At 38.3% G+C, this 21,774-nt stretch overlaps 1 protein-coding gene across 12 annotated transcripts in view; it reads left to right on the top strand.

Moving 5' to 3' along the window:
* The window catches only part of SYNE1 (spectrin repeat containing nuclear envelope protein 1), a 501,442-nt gene that overhangs the window by 264,672 nt on the left and 214,996 nt on the right, over window positions 1-21,774 (top strand). For all 12 annotated transcript variants that reach the window (XM_073337684.1, XM_073337695.1, XM_073337685.1 and 9 more), the window contains 13 exons: window positions 1,029-1,193; window positions 2,567-2,739; window positions 3,529-3,682; window positions 4,859-5,002; window positions 6,615-6,779; window positions 10,633-10,950; window positions 11,381-11,536; window positions 12,660-12,830; window positions 13,985-14,311; window positions 16,555-16,707; window positions 18,019-18,186; window positions 19,309-19,485; window positions 21,509-21,655. In XM_073337684.1, coding sequence (XP_073193785.1) covers window positions 1,029-1,193; window positions 2,567-2,739; window positions 3,529-3,682; window positions 4,859-5,002; window positions 6,615-6,779; window positions 10,633-10,950; window positions 11,381-11,536; window positions 12,660-12,830; window positions 13,985-14,311; window positions 16,555-16,707; window positions 18,019-18,186; window positions 19,309-19,485; window positions 21,509-21,655 — 2,418 coding nt within the window. The remainder of the gene's footprint in view (window positions 1-1,028; window positions 1,194-2,566; window positions 2,740-3,528; window positions 3,683-4,858; window positions 5,003-6,614; window positions 6,780-10,632; window positions 10,951-11,380; window positions 11,537-12,659; window positions 12,831-13,984; window positions 14,312-16,554; window positions 16,708-18,018; window positions 18,187-19,308; window positions 19,486-21,508; window positions 21,656-21,774) is intronic.

Raw genomic sequence — 21,774 nt, 5'->3', positions numbered from 1 at the left:
CTTGAACATGAGCTCCAAATGTGATGCTCTGGCCAAAAGAGCTTAAGCAGGGGAATCTCAAGTAGAGGTAGAGAGATTATTTTACCTGTGTATTTGGCACTTGTGTGACTGCTGCTGGACATAATACTATGTCCAGTTCTGGTGTCCACAATTCAAGAAGGATGTTGATAATTTGGAGAGGGATCAGAGAAGAGTCAGAGAATGATTAAAGGATTAGAAAATATGCCTTACAGTGATAGACTCTAAAAGCTCAATGTATTAGCTTAACAAAGAGAAAGTTAAGGGGTGAATTGATTAGAATCTTAGATATGTGCATGGTGAACAGATATTTAATAATGCGCTCTTCAATCTAGCTGAGAAAGGTATAATAATATGATCCAATGACTGAAAATTGCATGTAGACAAATTAGACTGCAATTAAGCCATACATTTTTAATGGTGAGAATAATTGACCATTGGAACAATTTACCAGTTCTTATTATAGATTCCCCACCACTGACGATTTTTAAATCAAGGGTGGATGTTTTTCTAAAAAGTCTGCTCTGATAATTATTTGGGGGAAGTTCTGTGGCATGTGTTACACAGGTGGGTAGACAAGATTATCACAGCGGTCCCTTCTGACCATGGAATCTATTAATTGAAAAAATGTAAATGAAAATGGCTACTTTATGTAAAAAAAATTCTCACTTATAAGTAAGTCCTTCAAATGGTTTTGCTAATGTAGTTTTTTATGAGACTGACTGATTTGTTATACACTTAGATCTATTGATACATTGCATAGACTGAAAAAGGGAGCATTTGAAGAGCCAAATCTTCTAATTTGGGGGACTAAATGTAGTGTAAAATTGGCACATGCATATGGTGCATGCACCACTCATGCAAAGCAGATAACTGCACGTATACGCACTTGAGCATGCAACATATGCATGAAATATGGTAGACACAGTTTAGCCACCTGCTCTAAGTGCATATTGAGCGGTAACAATCACTGGAATGGTTGGCAGTGTTAATTTCCATATGAATTTCAGGAGAAGGTTTCCAGAATGGATAGGATTGTCGCAGAGCACCATCAGTTCTCTCATGGCATAAAAGAACTCCAGGACTGGATGGCTGATACAGTACATATGCTGGAATCTTACTGTCTCCCCACAGCAGACAAAAGTGTTCTAGACAGCAGAATATTAAAGCTGGAGGTATGTTAACAAATGGCTACAAAGATGACACACACAGGACACATTACTTCAGTTGCTATGAAATAGTGACCACTATAAGTAAGTTTGCAAAATTCAAACACCAATTTTTCATTTACCTCAAAAAAACATTTGGAAAAATGTTGCCTTTTGGAGTAAAAAGGATAAGATAAAGATATACTGGACCATTGTGACATGGAAAATGGTGTAAATATTGAAGAAAAAAATTTCAAGACGATACGTCGTTAACTAAGGCTATAGAGAAAGTATGATATTGTTTTTAGTTACACAATCATACTGTGTCAAATGTTACAAGTGACTTAAGTGCTGTATTGTATAACTATCACATTCCGTTAATGTAGTTTGTTATTTGTTTGTAGTAACTAATGCATTGCTCATTTAGGGGTAGATTGTGCCTCTCAGATAGAATCTTGCATTGAGGGTGTTACACTGCAACACCACGGTTGGGGGGGAGTATTGCGCTTAGAGAGAATATGCCAACTGATATCACTGTACAGAAAACGTTGCAATGCTCTACCAAAAAAAAAAAAAAAGAAAAGGTGGTGGATGATCATGTTTACGTTATTGTCGGTAACATTGGGCATCCCCAGCATTGTCAATCTCCAGCATTTAAAAATCCTGAGTCAGGCCCCAAAAATTATGAGAGTTGAAATCTCATGATTTTTAATCAAATCATAAATTTAGCATTCTTTTCATTTGCTTTCTGTTTTGAGGCGGGTTCACGTTTTCTGATTTTTCTGCACAACCATAAGAGCTAGACAGTTACTTTTTATTTTTAATGAAAGCTGAAAATCCCATACGTACACAACTCCAGGAGCTGGGGTTTAAGAAAAACAGCAAATGCTGCAAGATGTGATAAAATTGTGAGAGCTGGCAATACTGGGGTCACCGGGTTTCAAAAGTGAGGCACCGCAGTGTTGTAGGTAGGTCTTAAACTGAGTTTTATTTCAGCACCAGAGCAGAAGGGCTCTTTCACCACAAAATATCTCCAGTTCTCCATGGATCACTATAGAGACAGTGAGAGTTCTAGTTCCCACTCTCTTTTTCTCTGTAGTGTTCAGCTTGGAAATCTGTAGAACAAAGCCCTTTCTGCCCAGATTCCAGGAAAACGCTCTCTCTCCCTGAGTGCTAGGTTTCTCTTATGGCCCAAACCCTTCCTTTGAAAGGCCTCTTTTACTAGGGAGACCCAGCTGTCAAGCCCACCCTCCCAATAAACAGCTTGTACAATCCATTCAAGGTGTAGTGTAGCAACTTCTTTTCTAGTAACATTTATTAATCATTTCCTCTCTTTTTGGGAGAAGGACTACATACATGTCACAACAATGAGGCTAGAACAAGGTCTGTTTGCTTTCTAGAGACTGTTATCAGTGAAGCAGGAGAAGGAAATCCAGATGAAAATGATGCTGACAAGAGGAGAATCTGTTCTGCAAAACACTTCTCCGGAAGGAGTGCCTGTCATTGAACAACAGTTACAGACACTTAAGGAAACGTGGGCTTCTCTCTTGTCCTCTTGCATTCACTGTAAAAGGTAAAAAGAGATGTGAGTGGGGAATGGTAACGGGAGACAACACAGTTGAAAATATTAGTATTATCTCCAGAAGTCATATGATTACGAGACAGGCAAGGTGGGCGAGGTAATATCTTCCATTGGACCAACTTCTGTTGGTGAGAGAGACAACCTTTCAAGCTGCACAGAGTTCTTCTTCAGGTCTGGGAAAGGTACTGAGTGTGTGTCACAGCTAAATGCAAGGTGGAGCAGATATTTTAGCATAAGTAGTGAGCACTATTCTAAGGGACCATTCAAAGTGAAGTGGCCTGCTAACACCCCTGTAGTCATAGGACAAAAATATGGTGAGTATTACTAATTACAAACATTTCCAAGTTTCAAACAATCAAGACTATTTATCAGTAGATAGTATCTGCTCCCTAATGTATGATGAGATATAAAGTATGGTACTTGGAGTCAAGTCTTATAGATTCTATTCCTTTATACCATGCTTTACCCATATATTTACTAGAGCTAGTGCACACATGGTTGAGGGAGATGCTGGGACTGCAAGCATCCTGTATCCACCACTAATGTCCTTTACTGTCCCTTTTCAGATGTGGGCAAGTAGCCTCAATATTGGTACCCTTCTATATATTAGCCAGCCAAGATCTGTAGCACTTTTCATAGGGCAGTTCAGCATATTACATGTCTCCTTTCATTCTGTCCCCCTAACAAACCTAAAACTTGGATGACTGTTTATTGCCTTATCTAATTGCTAGAATAATATGAGATACTGAATATCAACTGATATGTATTTTTAAATTGTAGTCAGCTGGAAGGAGCGCTGTCCAAATGGACAAGTTACCAGGATGATGTTCGTAAATTTTCCAGCTGGATGGACAAAGTGGAAGCGAGCATGAATGCTTCTGAGAGACAGTGTGCAGAGCTGAGGGAAAAAACAGCTGTCCTCAGTAAAGCAAAGGTTTGTTTACTGTTACTATAATCTTAAGAAAAATCCTCCGTGGTGGTATGAGTAATAGTTTTATTGTATGTTATAATGGAATAAATATTACCATGATGTCTAAACAGACAGATACAACTGTTTGATACTTAGCTTCTGCCCTGGTGTATGCACTAGAAATCAGGCAGATAGCTGTTCAGATTGAAGTCCTGTTTCCTCATTAAATTCTGCTGCTGCAGCCATTAACTGCTGGGGGGAGGAACAGTACTACAAACCATACTAGACAGGAAATCTCTCCATGGTAGGGTGAAGTTCAAATTTTGGCCAACTGACTTAAAAAAAAGCCTTAGAGATAAATCTTCTTCAAGTTTATATTCTCATAATTCTCTCATATTCTTGTTCAAAATGGCACAATATGCTACGACATTAGAATGGACATGTTTTACTTCACAGCATTGTTTCTGTGCTGGTGTATATAACTACATAGAGTGCTGGGCAACAGTGAATCAGTCCCATTCTGCATTATAGTCGTACGCTGCATTTAGTTAAGTAATAATGTGTTTTGAGTCAGACATTTGATAATAGTAAATAGTAAATTGATATAAGTAAATAACAAGGAGTTAATGGCCCAAAGTGAAGCCTCAGGAGCTTAATCCAGGTGGTTATTAATTGCCATGCAATGTCATTATTGCTGTTATTTCTCCAGTGAAGTCTTATGCGAGGTAGTTTCTTACACACATGCACATCCTTAACCACTTTAATATCTGAGTGCTTTTGAGTAGTGCAGTAAGCAATGTGGCTACCATCTGGCTGTGATTCATTCCCGCTTTCATCCTCTCCCCAGGGAGAGAGGGGTATGTGCAGTGGAGTTCTATTTTGATAGGTATCTCTGGCTTTGGATTTTTTTTTCCCTAATGCATACACTGCTATGTGTTTATGAGAGAAATAGCAAGGTGGAAGAAATTAGTCTTGCACTTGGAGGAACTTGAACCATATAAATTCAGTGGGCAAAATTCCACTGTCACTTAGGCCTGTGCAGACCTATTGAGAAGAGAATCTGTAAGAGCAATATAAGTAAGCAACAAACTAATAGGCCAAAAAAAACCCACTAATTACCTTACAAACAAACAAGCTGTCGCTGGACATGTTTGAATATTGATCATTAGTAAACCTGTTCATTTACTCTATGTTATGCAGTTACTCAGTGAAGAAGTGTTGAGTCACAGCAGCCTATTAGAGACCATTGAAGCAAAAGGCACTGGCATGACTGAGCATTATGTAACCCAGCTTGAACTCCAGGACCTCCAAGAACGATACAGGTTCCTCAAAGACAGGACAATGGTACAGTTTATCTTGTCAGTACTCCAGTGTTTTTCTTTGAGTTTGGGGTGGAGGGAGAGAGGGTCTGTTTGTTTGTTTCAGAATTTTTAATGTGTATAATTTGGGGGGCAGATTTAATATCTCTGGCTATCTTGAATTCAAAAGCAAAACTCTCATTGACTTTAGTATGGCTAGGATTTCACCCACCCGAAAGCTTAAAAACATCAGTGCAAATACAAAGAAGGATTTTTGTTTGACCATGAATGCATGTCATATGACAAATGTAAACACTTTGTATTTGTACTGATGTTAAGTAATTCACCAAGGGCCTACTTTTACAGTCACTACTAAATATAGTGCTTAGTACGAGGCTGAGTTCCATTGACTTCCGTGTCATATGATCCATCAAAGTAAGTGCTACACTCAATGGTAAGTGCTTTTGGAAAGTTTGATGTCAGAGAGTGATGAAGGCTGAAGCAGTTTTAATACAGTATCTTAAAAAATCATGAACTTTTGAAAATTATATGTACTGGCAGAAACTCATCTGCAGTCGTGCCACATTGGGCTGTGATTTTGTGGCATCTGATAAAATAATAATCAGTGAGGGCCTGGACAAAATGTGAATGGGAAATCTAGGTGCAATAATAGGGATTCTCTATCAGTCCTGCATAATGCTTGGGTCATTGTGGTGGAGGTGCTATCTTTTACATGAGATGTAAAAATGAAGCCTAACCCTCTTGTAGTCAGCAAAGATCTCATGGCAGATATATTAAGCATGGGACTTAACCCTAGTGTCCTGAACAAACTTCTCTGTTGGTAATTACAGAAATCCCCCTGCAGTTTCAGTTGTAGATAATCTTTTAGTATTGCTTCTGAAAACACCATTCTGTAATGTTGCTGACATATGATGGCTATGGTGTTGTGCCCCAGATATGGCAGTGTTTTAGGGCCAGATTGTGAAATCAGAGGGACTACTCATGAAAATGATTGTTTATCAGTTTAAATATAGGGTTCACTGTCTAGTTCTTAGTAATCAGCAAAGTTATCTTTAGATATAGCAAAACACTGTGAGATTCTCCATAAGGAATGCTATTATATACTGTAAATAAGAGGTGGAACTATTATTGTATGTAGTTGACAAGGGTCTGAATTCCTGAAAAGAAAATGGGCCAGATTCTGAGCTCACACATGTGGCAATCAGGAATAATTCCAATTAAGTCACTGGAGTTGTGCTAGTTTAAAAACAAAGTAAATGAAATAAAAAAGCAGGTCCATTGTTAGTATTAATCAATGCTTTAACTATAAATGTTCTCAAACCAAAAGACCAGATCCAAATAGCTTCAAATTGAGCCAAAGTTCCCATCTGAATCTACATCTTTATCTTCATAGATGCCCCCTCTCTTTCTGTAATTACACAAACCATCCCCCTGAATCTAGACCCCCTGAACTTTGAGAAAGTTCAGCTCTAGATCCAAACTTTGTATTTCATTTCTAGGATTTATAGTTTACAATACTTAGTCCTGCCTTGAGTGTAGGGGACTGGGCTAGATGACCTCTCAAGGTTCCTTCCAGTTCTATGTTTCTATAATCTCTTAACTGGTTGTGGCTCAAATGAAGTATTTTTAACAAACAGGAGGCTGTAACCAAATCTGAGAAACTGCTTCACTTACATCATGAGTACCAAAGAAAACTGAAGGCCTTTGAAGTATGGCTGGAAAAGGAACAGGAAAAACTTGAGTGTTTATCATATCTTGAAGGCGATGCTCAGACACATGAGTCAACACTCCAGGACCTACAGGTATAGTATGTGTGGCACGGCACCCGATCTAAATGAATTCCATTTGTAAAATACAATAACAATAATTGCATGACAGAGAGGTTGTATTCCTTGTTTATCTTGGGGAAAAAATTAAAGCACAGTAATGCAATTATTTTGCTGTTGTTTTTTAAAACATGTTCTAGACATGCAAAAGACTTACACGGCTTGATTTTCAAGTGCACTTCAACAGGTCCTCCCATTTGCAGGCACAAATAATGACATTTACTTTATATCTAACAACTTGATTTCTGGATGCAAATGAAAAGTCTATGTTACCCATTGTATTGGCGCAAAATGAGAGTGAAATCCTGACTCCAATGAAATCAATGGCAAAAATCCCATTCACTTCAAAGGGACAAGCAATTCAACTCCAGCCTATTAGTTCATCTCAAGAATGTAAGAACAGCCATACTGGGTCAGACCAATGGTCCATCTCGCCCAGTATCCTGTCTTCTGACAGTGGCCAAATACCAGGTGCTTCAGAAGGAAGGAACAGAACAGAGCAATTATCACGTGATCCATCCTCTGCTGTCCAGTCCCAGCTTCTGGCAGTTGGCAGTTTAGAGATGCCCAAAGCATGGGGTCATGTCCTTGACCATCTTGGCTAATAGCCATTTGTGAACCTATCCTACATTAACTTATTTAATTCTTTTTTGAACCCAGTTAGACTTTTGGCTTTCACAGCATCCCATGGCAATGAGTTCCACAGGTTGACTGTGTGTTGTATGAAGAAGTACTTCCTTTTGTTTGTTTTAAACCTGATGCCTGTCAATTTCACTGGGTGACCCTTAGTTCTTGTGTTACAGGAAGGTGTAAATAACACTTTACTCTTCAGTTTCTCCATACCATTCATGATTTTATAGACCTCTATTATATCCCTCCCCCTTAGTTGTTTCTTTTTCTAAGCTGAAGTCCCAGTCTTTTTAATTTCCCCTCATCATTTCCATTGTCCTATTCTGCATCTTTTCTAATTCTAATATATCTATTTTGAGATGGGGAAACCAGAACTGCATGCAGTATTCAAGATGTGGGCACACCATGGATTTATATAGCCTCATTACAATATTTTCTGTTTTATTATCTATCCCTTTCCTAATAGTTCCTAACATTGTTAGCTTTTTTGACCGCTGCTGCACATTAAGCAGCTGTTTTCAAAGAGCTATTTGACAGCTCCAAGATCTTTTTCTTGAGTGGTAACATCTAGTTTAGACCCCATCATTTTGTATGTATTGTATGGATTATTGTTTCCAATATACATTTGCACTTCTCAATGATGATTTTCATCTGCCATTTTGTTGCCTTGTGACCCAGTTTTGAGAGATCCCTTTGTAACTCTTTGCAATCAGCTGTGGACTTAACTGTCTTTAGTAATTTTGTATGGTCTGCAAATTGAGCTACCTCACTGTTCATCCCCTTTTCCATAGCATTTATGAATAAGTTGAACAGCACAGGTCCTAGATCTTTGAGAGACCCTACTACTTACTTCTCTCCATTGTGAAAACTGACCATTTATTCCTACTCTTTGTTTCTTATGTTGTAACCAGTTACTGATGCATGAGGGAACCTTCCCTCTTATCCCATGACTGCTTAGTTTGCTGAAGAGGCTTTGGTGTGGGACCTTGTCAAAGGCTTTCTGAAGGTCCAAGTACACTGGGGATCCTTCTTGTCCACATGCTTATTGACATCCTCAAATAATTTTATTAGAGTGGTGAGGCATGATTTTCCTTTACCAAACCCATGTTGATTCTTCCTCAACATACTGTGGTTCATCAAAGACTTTCTTCAGTTTCTTACAGTTCCTTTTTATGGCTCAGACTATATTATTGTTGTTATTGGTACTATTCTTTTATTTAAATATACAGTGGAAGTAGAGCAAAAATATCAGGTAAAATCTAACATTTTCAGCTGAGTCATTCTTAGAGTTTCAGGGGTAGTTTGAACTCAGAACTCAAAGAATCAATGCCCTCATGAACCAAAACTGGCCAAGTGGTTCACACAAACCACTGCAAACTGAAACGGGTCAGTTTTCTCGATCTCTAGATATAATATACTTTGGGCTTTGGTTTTGTTAATTGATTTACATTTTGCACAAGGACTCTTTTGTCTAAGGTATTTGCTACCCAACTAGTGGGCTCAGTCCTGCTGCCTTTCAACTCCTGGTTGAAGTCTTTTGACTTTTAGGGATTGAGTTTTGTGACTTCCAGTTGACCCCATATATCAGCCCATAAGTCCATAGTCACACCAAACTTTCCCAGTTTTGCAGACTGCAGTAAATCTGGCCTGAATTTAAGTCTTTAAAGGGAAAACTTTGTACAACTCTCAGTCTACAATATAGTTAACAGTATTACAGTAAAGTACTGTCAGGTTCTAAAAGCCAGAACTAAAGGGATCTGAAGATGAAACATGATACCACTTTTTCTCTAAATCAGCTGAAATAAATCCATACTATCACATTAGAGAGTATTTTGTTCATTGAGTCTTAAGTCTTTCACGACTTAGCAACTGAGTGAGAGAGTTGTTTTTTTTTTTAGTCCTGTTCTTGACCTAGCAATAACACAAAAGGGCTATACAGTATTAATCAAATATAACATATTTATAAAGTTGGTGGGACAATTTGTAATTTAGGGCTGCAAATGTGAAATACCCACTATCTTACACATGATTTTTTAAAGGGATTAAAGTCAGTGTGGATATGCTGTCTACAAAATTATACTTTTAAAAATATTTACATGGAAGGAAAGTTTCTTAAAATTAAGGATGGGATATTTGTTCCATAGAAATAAATGTGAAAAGAAGTATATGTTTCAGGTTGCTGTGTTCTTCTCTTGTGCAGTGTTTGAACAGATGGTCCCTTCTTGGCTTTTTTATTAAAGCCATTTTCATTCTGTTCCGGAATTAACAGCAGAAACCCAAGTGTCTTCTGTTTCAAATATCTTCATCAGAAAACTGGGGACCATCATATTCTGTAATTTGGCTAGCCCATTTTGGTATCAAAATGGATTTATGACGAACCTGAATTACACAGTCTCAAAATAAAACCAGACTGGCTTAATACCCTGGAGGAGAAAGTTAATATCAGGACCTGGCAACAGTCTAACAGAGTAAAAACCAGCACGTTATAATTCTTAACTATAAAGGATGCCGGGAATTAGTTTGTAATTGTATATGAAATATTTACAGGGAAAATACTGGTATATTTATTACTAAAAAATCTGGGCCATAAATCTCCAAACCAGCTGTTTCCTGATTTTGTATGCCTTTTTTTCAATCAACTTTCTTTAAAACGTGGTACCCTTTGTGGCTGTTTTTACCTACATAGGGCAAAAATAAGCATCTGGCTAAGAGCAATGGAAAACAGGTCCAGGAATCTAATGAAACAGATTTGGTTTTAAAAGTTACCACATTGGCAAGGTAGTAGTATCCTGGCTGCCAGCCCAAAAGCCTTGAGTTCAAGGATGTGCTGAATGGGCTCAGGGATCCCAAGTGCCCATGCCAACAAAGATGACATGTTTTGGAAGTTATGATCAGCTCAGCAGCTAAGGGAGGAACATATAGCACATTTTGGCCATAAATGTATCCCTTAATTCATTGAGCAACACTAGTGATTGTGTCAAATAAAATCTCTGCCAGGCTGGATTAGTTAAGATGTTCACAACCAGACTACCACTGAAGTGGTATAAGGTACTCAACTTTAAATACACTGGGTCATGTCATGGCTCCATTGAAGTCAAAGGGAGTTTGGAGCTAGGGTTTTATCTACTCTGCAAAACATGCTAACCACTGTTAGTGTAAAACATGTGAAGATGTTATCCCTGTAATTGTACACTTGCAGGAACTACAGGTCAATTGTGCAGAGGGACAGGCATTACTAAATGCAGTGCTCCATGGCAGGGAGGAGGTGATATCTTGGGGCATACCCCAGATAGAAGACAGAGCACTGGAGTCCATGCGACAGGATTGGCAAGTTTACCAGTACAGGCTTTCTGAGGCCAGGACCCAGCTAAACACCACTCTGAATAGACTGAGGTTAATGGAGAAAAAGTTTCAGAAGGTAGATGACTGGCTTAAGACCCTGGAGGAGAAAGTTAATATCAGGACCGGGCGGCAGTCTGAGAGAGCAACAAAGGAGATGCAGCTACAGCAAATGAAGGTAATGACTGTCCATCTATTTGAGCAACGCTGTATATATCACACATGGTGTATACATTACAGTGTAGTTCTACTATGAAAAATGCCTGTAAATACGACATTGCCATTGTCTCTCAGGGAGTCTAGATCAAACTTGCTCCGCTTACAGGTGAAGAGATGATTTTGCCAGAGCTGTAATCTCAGTGTGGGATCTGGAATTTAATTGGCCTGTAGAGTGCATTGGCACAACTGAAAGAAGAGTTTGGTCCTGGAACTGGAATCTGTTCAACTCTTTTCTTGATGAGGGAACCAGAATTGAATCCAGCACACTCTCCCATCACACTGTTGACTGTCTCTGCTGTACTGACCAGAGTAAACAACTACATTTCCAGTGTTAAGATACATGGTTGTAATCACATACAACTTGATAATGTCTGTCTTCTTTGTCTCAGAAGTGGCATGAAGAAATAACAATCTACAAAGATGATGTTGAAGAAGTTGGGGCATTAGCTCAGCAAATCCTGGAGGAAAGTCATACCACCAGTAGAATGGGAAATCAAGCTACCCAGCTTACCTCTCGGTACCAAGCTCTGATCCTTCATGTACTGGTAAGTAATGGTAATTCATTCATTATAATATTATGCAATGTCAGCAAAGGGGGAGACACAGGTAGGTATTATTTATTGGCCATGGTTACCACAAATTATTCATTGATATAGAATCCTCAAATCATATAATGTGCACATACAAGAACCCTCCCCTCTCTAGATTTCAGTGGGCTAGATGGATCTGGGCATTGTTAATAGGAAATAGACCTTTCAGCCAACTTCTGCAGTAATCATAAATTGTCACCATGTCATGGGTGTTAAACAATCTGTGTGAAATGTGTTGGTAGTCTGATTCTGTTTTCCTATAGACAGTTTGTGTAAGTTATCTACATCACAAAAAATATTCTCACAGGAGATACGGACTGATACCTCTCTTGGCAGTCCCAACAGACAACTTGAGGGTTCAGTGTGCATGGACATTGAATGAATTTTAGAGAAGTGCCTTCAGGTTGTCATGGAGGTGCATTGGTAGGGCGTTGTGGGGAAATGTGAACTGGCAAGGTCCATCTTGCAGATCACTTCAGATTATGGTACTTTCAATCTGACACCTCTTACAATCACTAAGCGTACATCTACACTTAAAACACTGCAGCGGCACAGCTGCACCACTTCAGTGCTTCAGTGAAGATGTTACCTATGCCCACAGGAGAGTTCCTCTTGTCCGGATAGTTACCTCAGGTCCCCAAGAGACGATAGCTTTGTCAATGGAAGAATTATCCCAGCAACCTAGAACTGTCTACGCTGGGAGTTAGGTCAGTTTAACTGTGTTGTTCAGGGGTGTGCATGTTTCACCTACATAATTTCCTAGTGTAAACCAGGCCTAAATTCACTTAAAAATACAAAATAGAAATTTATCACCTGTACCCTCCCCCTTTAGTGCTAAAATATTACTCCATTTTAACATTAGTGATTGCTATACACACATGTTGAAAAGAGAATACAGAAAATCCCCATGAGAACAATTATCTGGTGGATATAAAAGGAATGAATTACAAGTCACTGAACTTCGTAAATTGATGATTCTTTCATAAAATAGTATTTTGTTGCTTTTATTAAACGTTCTCTTGTCAAGAAATGGACAATGATAAGCATTTCACTTTCTGTTTCCAACATTTGTTTGAAGGAACAAATAAAGTTCCTGGAAGAAGAGATTCGAAGTATGGAGGAGTCAGAATTAGCTTTCTGCACTTACACAGATTGGTATGGAGCCACTAGCCAGAACTTAAAAAATGTGGTAACCAAGACTGATGTAGTGGATAAAACAGCAATGGAGAAGAAAATGCAGAAACTAGAGGTACAGTACACTTGAACTTGGGATTTGTTAATCATTTTTCTTCATGAGTTAAGTCACATACACTAGTCCACATTTAATAGTATACCTCCAGTTACTCATAATTCTGATTCCAACAGTCCAGAGTAGTTAGCAGCATAGCAAACATTGGGTGTAAAATTTGATGTTCTCCTAGTGTGTGGAGTTTGATGACATTGGATTAATAGTTTGGTAACTCTTCATAGTGAAATTCATCTTAATCCCATTCTTCTAATAGAGGGTGTTTATATTTTGATTTAGTTTAAAATAAAAGACACCCAAATAATCATGTGGTATAAATTTTATTATAGAAATGTATTGTGGGGAACAAAACTTTTCCTTTCCTCCCACTGAACTAACCCAGTGGTAAAACTCACACTTTACCTCAGAGCTGTGAATGAATTCCTCAGTCTCCTTGCAATATTTAAACCTACTATGCCAAAGAACCGCTTTCAACTATTCCACCTTATCTTGTGCACTTTGTATTTGACAAACTCCGTAAATAAAATTTCCTAGTTCAACTCCTGAGATTTCACCACCTCTGGCTGATTTCTATTACGTGGTTTTAAAACATTGTATCTTTAATGAAAGCTTTAATTCCTTTCTGAGATGCACACTGTTTTGTTTTTCCCGTTAGCCATACTTAATAAGCAGTGGAGAATGAAAGAATTATATTTTCTTGTATCTGTTCCACTTAAGCCAGCTTTTGAAATATTGACCAAAGTGATAAACCATGTAGTATTCACACTACGTCTACTGTCAGCATTCATTGTATTGCAATAAAACAGTACAGTGAATTTGAACTGTTTAGTTATCTCTTTTAAAGTGAATTTCTTGATTATGAAAAGTGATGAGCTGATAGTCTTGGAGAGAGAAGTCCGGATCCTCAGTTGGCAATATTGTGTTGAATTACAGCATGAACAGCACAAGTGCAAGCTTTTCCCTGCTAATGCATCTCATCATGGTACTGCAAGCAGCATCCCTAGCAGTGAGAAGTTCGCTCAATCTCTTTGGCCTCGATAGTTTGAAAAAGACATTGCTACTAGCATCTCTTTGACATAAAAATTAAAACAAAGGAAAATGAAAGGGAAAAAGACTCAGTCTGCTTTCTCTGTTAATCTCCATATTTTCCTTTACAGCTTCTTTTGCGTGACATGGATGTTGGCCACAATTTGCTGAAATCTGCCCGTGAGAAAGGTGATCGGGCTATTAAATACATGGAGGGAAATAAAGCTGACCAGTTAAGGAAAGAGATTGGTGATTACATGGAGCAGCTTGAAGAGCTGGCCAGCTCTGTCAGGAAGGAGCATATGGCCTTAGAGAAGTGCCTCCAGTTGTCAAAGGAATTCTCAGACAGGTACAAGGCACAGACTCAGTGGCTTACAGAGTACCAAGCCATATTGCACACTCAAGTGGAGCCGAAAACTGAATTATATGAGAAGAAGGCCCAGTTATCCAAATACAAGGTAAGAATTGATGCTGTGACTCCATTGTATGAATGAAGTTTTGAGCTAGAAGTCCTTGAGGTCCAAGTTTTCAGCTGTGGGGGCCTTAATAGATTCCATGAGATCCCTTATCTGGATGCTCAAATCATAAATGCATAGTATCTGTGCCAAAGAGCCAGTGTAAGCATCCAAATGTGGAATTTGGGTGCCATAATAAGTTCTCCATGTTTGAAGGTTACCCACCTGGGTCCAATTTTTGTTCTCATTTACATGGAATAAGTATGGAGTAACTCCACTGATATCAATAGTTATTCTGGATTTAAACTAGTTTAAGTGACAATAGAATTTGACCTGCAGTCTTCTGGAACTTTTCTGTCACAGCTGACATTGCCTCCTTATGCTCCTCTTTTTTTCTTGCTATATTTAAGTTTTCTATAGAATGGAAAATAGGTTATAGTGCTATATGGTACTATTTACCACAAAGATAATGAGACTTAACCTGAAAACTGAGGGCCAAATTCAGAGGTGACATAAATGATGGTGTAAATTATATGGTGGTAACTCATAGAAGTTGTTACAGTTTAAAACATCGTGGGGAATGGAAGGGCAAGGATGTAGCAGGGAAAGCAACTAATAGGAGGGTGAAAAGGAAATCAAGATACACCTCTAATTAGTGCTTTTCCGACTACACACTGCCACCTCTGTGTGTAAATTACAAGAGTAATGTGTGTAAGTTACACATTTCCTCATTTAGCTTCCCCTACTCGGGATCTAAATTACACACTTTCTGTTGCACCTTTCCTTTGTATTTCTGAAGTGCACAAGTTTTCACCTAGTGATACATGCTAATGTAGATAATGTACTGCATGCAGTTGTTTGTATTGCCTCTGATTTTAACCCTGAATATTGAAGGCATGCAAACTCCTTCTCATCAGTCTACTAGTTTTATAGGTGTAATGATATAATGAATTGAGCCAAATTTTGTTCCGCAATACACTAATGTCAGTGGGGTTACTCTGGATTTATGCTGATGTTGCTGAAAGCAGAATTTGGCCATGCCACAAATTTGGCTAATTTAAAATACCTGTTGATCTATTAAATGGTCTGAAAAATTCCAGCCTGTGTCGGTCTGAGACAAAAGATGCACAATTGAGAACTCTTCTGAGATGTTATTTTATTTTATATTATATTATTTTATTTTGTAAACTAAACCTGAAACTGAAAGTTCCAGTTTAGTTGACATGGGAGATTGTAGGCTCCAATGCTTTTAATTTTAAAAGCATTATAAAAATATTAAGAATTAAAATAGTTCTAAAGAGACAGGGTGGGTGAGGAAATATCTTTTATTAGACCAATGTCTGTTGGTGAGAGACACAAGCTTTTGAGTCCTTCTTCAGGCCTGGGAAACATACTCAGGGTATGTCTACACTTAAAATGGCACAGTGGAACAGAGAGAGGGATTCTCCTGTCAGTAATCCACCTCCCTGAGAGGCAGTAGCTAGGTTAATAGAAAAATTCTTCCATCTACCTAACGCTGTATAAATGGGGACTTAGGTAGGTTTAACATTGCCACTCTAGGGTGTAGATTTTTCACATCCTTGACCGAGATTGGTTTTACTATCTAATTTTCTACTATTGACCAGTCCACAAAGTAGTGGATCAGATTGTTTATCACAGTAGTTAACACATATTTCAAGGGACCATTCAAGGTGAAGTGGCTTGTTAATATCCCTTCAGTCATAAGGAGGGAAGGAAGGGAGAGCGGAAAAAAAGGCAGTTGATGTAGGGGGTTGTTAATGGGTTACAGATTGTTGTAATAAGCCATAAATCCAATGTCTGTTCAGTCCATGATTTTTAGCGTCTAGCAAAGTTACAAAGTTAAGCTCCCAGGCTCATCTTTTGAAAGTGTTGTGCAGTTTTTCTTTGAGAATAAGGACTAAGAGTTCAGATAAAGAGTGATAGTTTTGTGAAAAATGTTCGCCCACAGGTGCACTTGCCGCCTCCACCTCCCACCCACACACACACATGCTCACTCTCTCATTGTAACTGCCCCTAGAATTCCTGAGGGGGCTCCAAGGAAAAAATAATACAGCCCTGGCGGGGGGGGGGAAGGATACTGCCGCAGAGGTGACTGCGCCCTCTACTGTAGGAGAAGGGGGAGCTCCATGATTAGAGGGGACTTTCTGAGCCTGGAATTTAAGGGAAGCGATCTTACCATATTCTGTTTACAGTATATTTTTTCACTATAATGCTTGCACTTGTAGTCAGTACAACAGACGGTGCTGTCCCACGAGCCTTCGATAAAATCAGTGACTGAAAAAGGAGAAGCCCTTCTTGAACTTGTGCATGACGTTACTTTAGGGGACAACATTCAGAAACTTCAGGCCAATTACCAGGAACTCTGCAATGTGGCAAAGGTAAAAGAAATCAGCAAGGGACCTGTGGGATCCTTTCATGTCACTAACGCACAATATGAGAAATGTTTTTGTTTTTTTCCAGTTTAAAGGGTTGAGGTTTTTTCCTGTGGGTGACATTTCATCCCAATGCAGAGGGCTGGCAAAAGCCCCCTTTATGTGGGGTTTACAAGGTGCACTGGGTCTCGTGTGAGCTCTCTGCAGTGAGGTAAATTATTACTTAAGTAAATATCACAAGGAAAGCTCAAATGAGTATTGAGGTACTAGGGGAGAGGTCTCCTCTTGAAACTTACTGCTTAAAGGAGAGTGGTTAAAAGATATCAGTGACCACTCTGAACTTGAAGAGTGGGCCAACTCTATCAGGAACGAGCCTATGACCTTAGAGACTTAGCAAAGGAGTTCTCAGACAAGCACAAGGCACAGATGTGTGTCAAATCATCTCATTGCATAAAAATAGTTTCCTGAGTAAATGACACTTCAAAAGTAAAAATGTCCTTGAATCACATCACCTTGTACTGTGTTCCTGCCAGATCTCACAAGCTAGGCATGGCTGAGATCACAAAGGAAAATTTCCTTAAGTAATTTTAATTAATTAGTTAATGAGTATATAATATTTTGAAAATGTAATGCTGATATATCTATATAATGTGTTATTCCTAAAGCTCTTTACAGGTGATGCCTCCAACAGTACTAAGCTACAGTAAAACTGTATAGTGTCCCTTTAATTGCTATTCCACCTTCCCCTGGCGGACAAAGAGAGAACCAAATTTGTGGATGTCGTTTTGTTTTGTTTGAGTTATAATTTACAGGAACAAAATGATGCTTCTCTGAATGATTTTTATTGTGTTAGATTTGTTTTTTGGCAACCTGGGTGATTTCAACTCTAGCATATATACATGAATTTAAACAGAAAAAAATCCACAGTAAAATATATTTTAAAAGGACACTATCATTTTAAAAGTAACATTCTTGTCTGTTGTTTTTTCTACTGTAATTACAAGTAACGTGTGTGATTACTGTAAGTGACAAGGATTAACTACTTTTCAAGTTGATAGTCGCCCTTTTAAAAAAAACCCTCAATTTTCTTTATCATTAATATTTTTGTACTTTTTTTAAAATTGTGCCCAACCCATACTGATGCAAGAAGTTCTTCTGATGTGTTCATTGTGGTCTAGACCTATAAGCACTACTCCTATGATTAAATAGTTTGCAGGATCAGTCTCTTAGTAACTTTTCAGGTTTCAGAGCAACTTTTGACATCCTTTCTCTTGTAAGTGTTTCTAAAATTGTATTTTGGTTTATATGGTCCCACAGGCACATGTTGAAAGCTTGGAGGTGAAAGTAAAAGAGCATGAAGATTATAACAGTGACTTACAAGAAGTGGAAAAGTGGTTGTTACAGATGTCCAGCAGGCTGGTCACTCCTGACCTTATGGAGAGCAGCAGCGTAGAAATAATAGCTCAGCAACTAGCCAACCACAAGGTAGGTCTTGTGTTTGAACACATGTCATTTACTCAGTAAAAATAAAAAATATTACTCCAGCAATTCCCCATCTCAGTTCTGGAGCTGTAACTTTTTTATCACCCTTTTCTGTACTTACTTGAATATCTGTAACATTGACTGGGTTAACAAGAATAACTTGATGCACTCACTGTCTACATCCAGATCAGTGTGTTTCTGATTCATGTCACCTTCAGTGAGCAGCAGTGACATAATGTGAAATTTATGTATATATGTCTTAATTTTGTATTTGATTTTCTCTATTTCATGCTGAGAAGAAATAGACCTCAAGAGGCAGAGCTGGGCCCTCCTGCCCTGGGACACTATTGATTCCTGACTCTTGGGAGGACAAAAACCTCCTAGTTTTTAGAAGAGTTTGTATTATTCTCTCTTGTTATTAGGTTGTAAAATACCCTCAAATACTCTCATGGAAGGCATAATTATTGCTAGCAACCCATTGCCGTGGTTAGTACACACTGAAGTTAAACAGTCAAAATCCTTGCCTCAAAATGCCTTCAAACTATGGACCAGATAATGATGTCCTAACTTATTTTGGTTAGTATGTTACTCCTTAAGTAGTTTCATTGTGTGAAATCCTGGTTCCCTTGAAGTCAATGGCATAATTCCTATTTACATCAATGGGGCTAGGATTTCATGCATTGTTCTTAATGGGACCACTTTTGGATCAATTACTGTCAACATCAAAATCTGACTCTAATATTAGATTTGACATGAAAAAGGGGTGATAAGCAGCAACAGAGAGGGACTGTTGACAAGGAAAAATGAAAGTTACTCAATTTAGGACAAAGCACATCATGTTGGTTCATTTAAGATGTTTGTAATATGTCTAGAGGATACCTATGTATGTGAATTTGCTGTATTCTGTTGATTAAGTGACAGACTAGGATCTCTTGGGTGACAAAGGCTTTAAGACAGATTGTACAGTCTAATAGCTGGAACATAACCGTTTTCTCATGAAATCTAATCACAAATACATTTAAGAAAAATATTTAAGCATATGAGTTGCTTTGAGAAGTCATCACTCAGAAGTGGTTTTACTATCGAAGTATTTCTTTATGGGTTTTTTTAACTTTTTTTTTTTAGGCAATGATGGAAGAGATTGCAGGATTTGAAGACCATTTGAACAGCCTTAAAAATAAAGGTGACTATTTGATCAATCGATGTGCAGAACATCTTCAAGCAAAATTTAAGCAAAACACACAAACCCATCTGCAGGGGACAAAAGACAGTTATTCAGCCATATGTAGCACAGCTCAGAGAGTAAGTCTTTTTTTTTTCAACGTATATAAAGAGCTGTAAAGAGCTTTTTTTTCAATGTATATCAGATATAACTATAAGTAACATGCTGGTTATGTACAGTATTGTAATAATTCTGTGCAGGATGGGAAAAATGTATTAGAATTTCTGAAATAATTTGATGTTTCATTAAATTGTTTAAAAGCTGACTCTACATGTTACTAATGTAACTGTGCCACCATTCCTTATGCTACAGATAAATTGATTAAAGTGGCCATTTTTTGTCATAATTTGTTCTCCACATAAGCCCAGATTGATTTAAAATCCCTATTTACAGGGGTATGCAAATGTATTATTAATATAAAATCAGAGAAACATGGTCTCCATCCAGCAAGGGACTACTTTTTTTCATCAAATTTTAGAAAAAGAGTTTGACTATATTTTATTATTAAAGCATAAAGGTTAAGTTTGGCTAAATAAATAAATAAAATCCACGTGTATAGCTCCATGCAATATATAATAAAAGATGTTAAAAATCAGCTGAGGTCGAAGTTCTATTGAAGTTTATTTGTTTTAAGCAAGCTTAGGTTTAGATTGAGTCATATAGACCCAGATTCTGCAAACACTTGCCCACTCGCTTCACTTTACACAGTATGAGTTGTCCCAGTGAACTCAATGGAATTGTTCACAGTGGGTAAAGTGAAATATGTTGGTAATTCTTCACAGGATTGGGGCAGTAGTGAAGTCTGTTTCAATTCTTTTTAGAGTGAAATTCACCCCTATTAAGACAACCTTGTGTGGAGTCCTCTTCATTGGGGTGAACTTCATACTTAGTGCCAGCAGTTTAGGAACATCCGTCACTAGCAACTGATGATGTGCTAGGAAATTCTATCTTCCCTGGCACAATAGAAGAGTCTTAGCTCGGCCATCCTGTTGATCCAGTTAGCAGAAAGGGCCATTTTCTTTAAAAAGGTAGGTAGGGGCTGTGTGTGTGTGTGCGTGTGTGCGCTATCTACGCGCGCGCAGAAAAGACATAAAATGAAAAGTAATGAATAAAGATACAAAAACAACCTAATAATCACTTCATTCCATCTCTGTTTTTTTTCCCTCCTAAAATCTCTGGGCTACACAGTGTCTGTTTCCTCCTCAAGTGTCCAAGACACGGTGAGAGCATCAGATGCTTTCCTCCCTCTTGCACCCCTGACTTCACGGGGCGAGACACCACTGCAGGGTTTGCTCTCACAAGACTCCACAGTGTTAGGGCTGCTAGTCCCCACTGGCAGTAGAACCAGGGTTCTGCCTCTGTACGTGCCAGCAGATCTGACCAATCATAAAAGGGAGTGTGCAATGCACTCCCTACGTAGATTTAACTAACTATGGTATGGTGGGTTGCTCCAGAAAGCATAATGCCCCCCAAACCTCTGCACTGCCCCCTCCCCACATAGATGGACTTGTATCTACAAGGCATAACCAAGCCTTTATTTGAAAATTTCTCTATTAAAAGTCCAGAGCTTAAATTTTCAACACCTAATTAAGCTAATCATTAAAGAAATTGACAGTAGCATATGCTTTCCCATTAAGAAAAATAAATATGAACATGCCAAATAAGCAACAGTCATCGCCATTCAGAGTTATTAATCTAAACTCCCTGAAAAGTGTGTGAAATTGCCTCATCCTATTCAATTAAGGTATATTACATTATATTTCTAGAATGTGATGTAGCTGAAGTACAAAAACAGGATATTCTGGATGTTATACTAGACTGATTTCGTGTTTTTTAAAGCATCTGAAGTTTGAATAAGATTAGAGAATTTAATGTGCACTAGGGAAACTTCTAGTGCTTGCCAGCAAGTTCCACCATGGGCCAGTTAGCGCACCATGGTGCAAGCACCGTGTAGACAAGCCCTTAGTCTCTCTTGAAAATTTTACCTAATATCTGAAAAATACAGCTTGGTTGGAGTTTCAGAGACCTGCATTTTATATTCTCTTCCTTTTTTTTATATCAGTGTCAGAAGTGTCAATGACCTTACTGTTCTTTTTATTCTAGGTGTGCCAGAGTTTGGAACATGAACTCCAGAAACATGTTAACCATCAGGATACTCTACAACAGTGTCAGGCTTGGCTCTCTACAGTTCAGCCAGAGTTAAAACCAAGCATGTGGCCACCTTTCAGCCTGGCGGATGCAGTTAAGCAGGTAAAAGTTGTGCACATGAGCAACATTTTGAGCAAACTGGGTTTATACACTCAATTATCCTTTTTGGTGTGAATCCAGGTAAGTGCTTAATATTAGCAGAAAACTGCCTCTGTGGCTCT

Source organism: Lepidochelys kempii, chromosome 3 (assembly GCF_965140265.1).
Source record: "Lepidochelys kempii isolate rLepKem1 chromosome 3, rLepKem1.hap2, whole genome shotgun sequence".
Lineage (NCBI taxonomy): Eukaryota > Metazoa > Chordata > Testudines > Cheloniidae > Lepidochelys > Lepidochelys kempii.
Note: the sequence above shows the minus strand (reverse complement) of the source record. Positions and strands in the feature narration are given on the sequence as shown.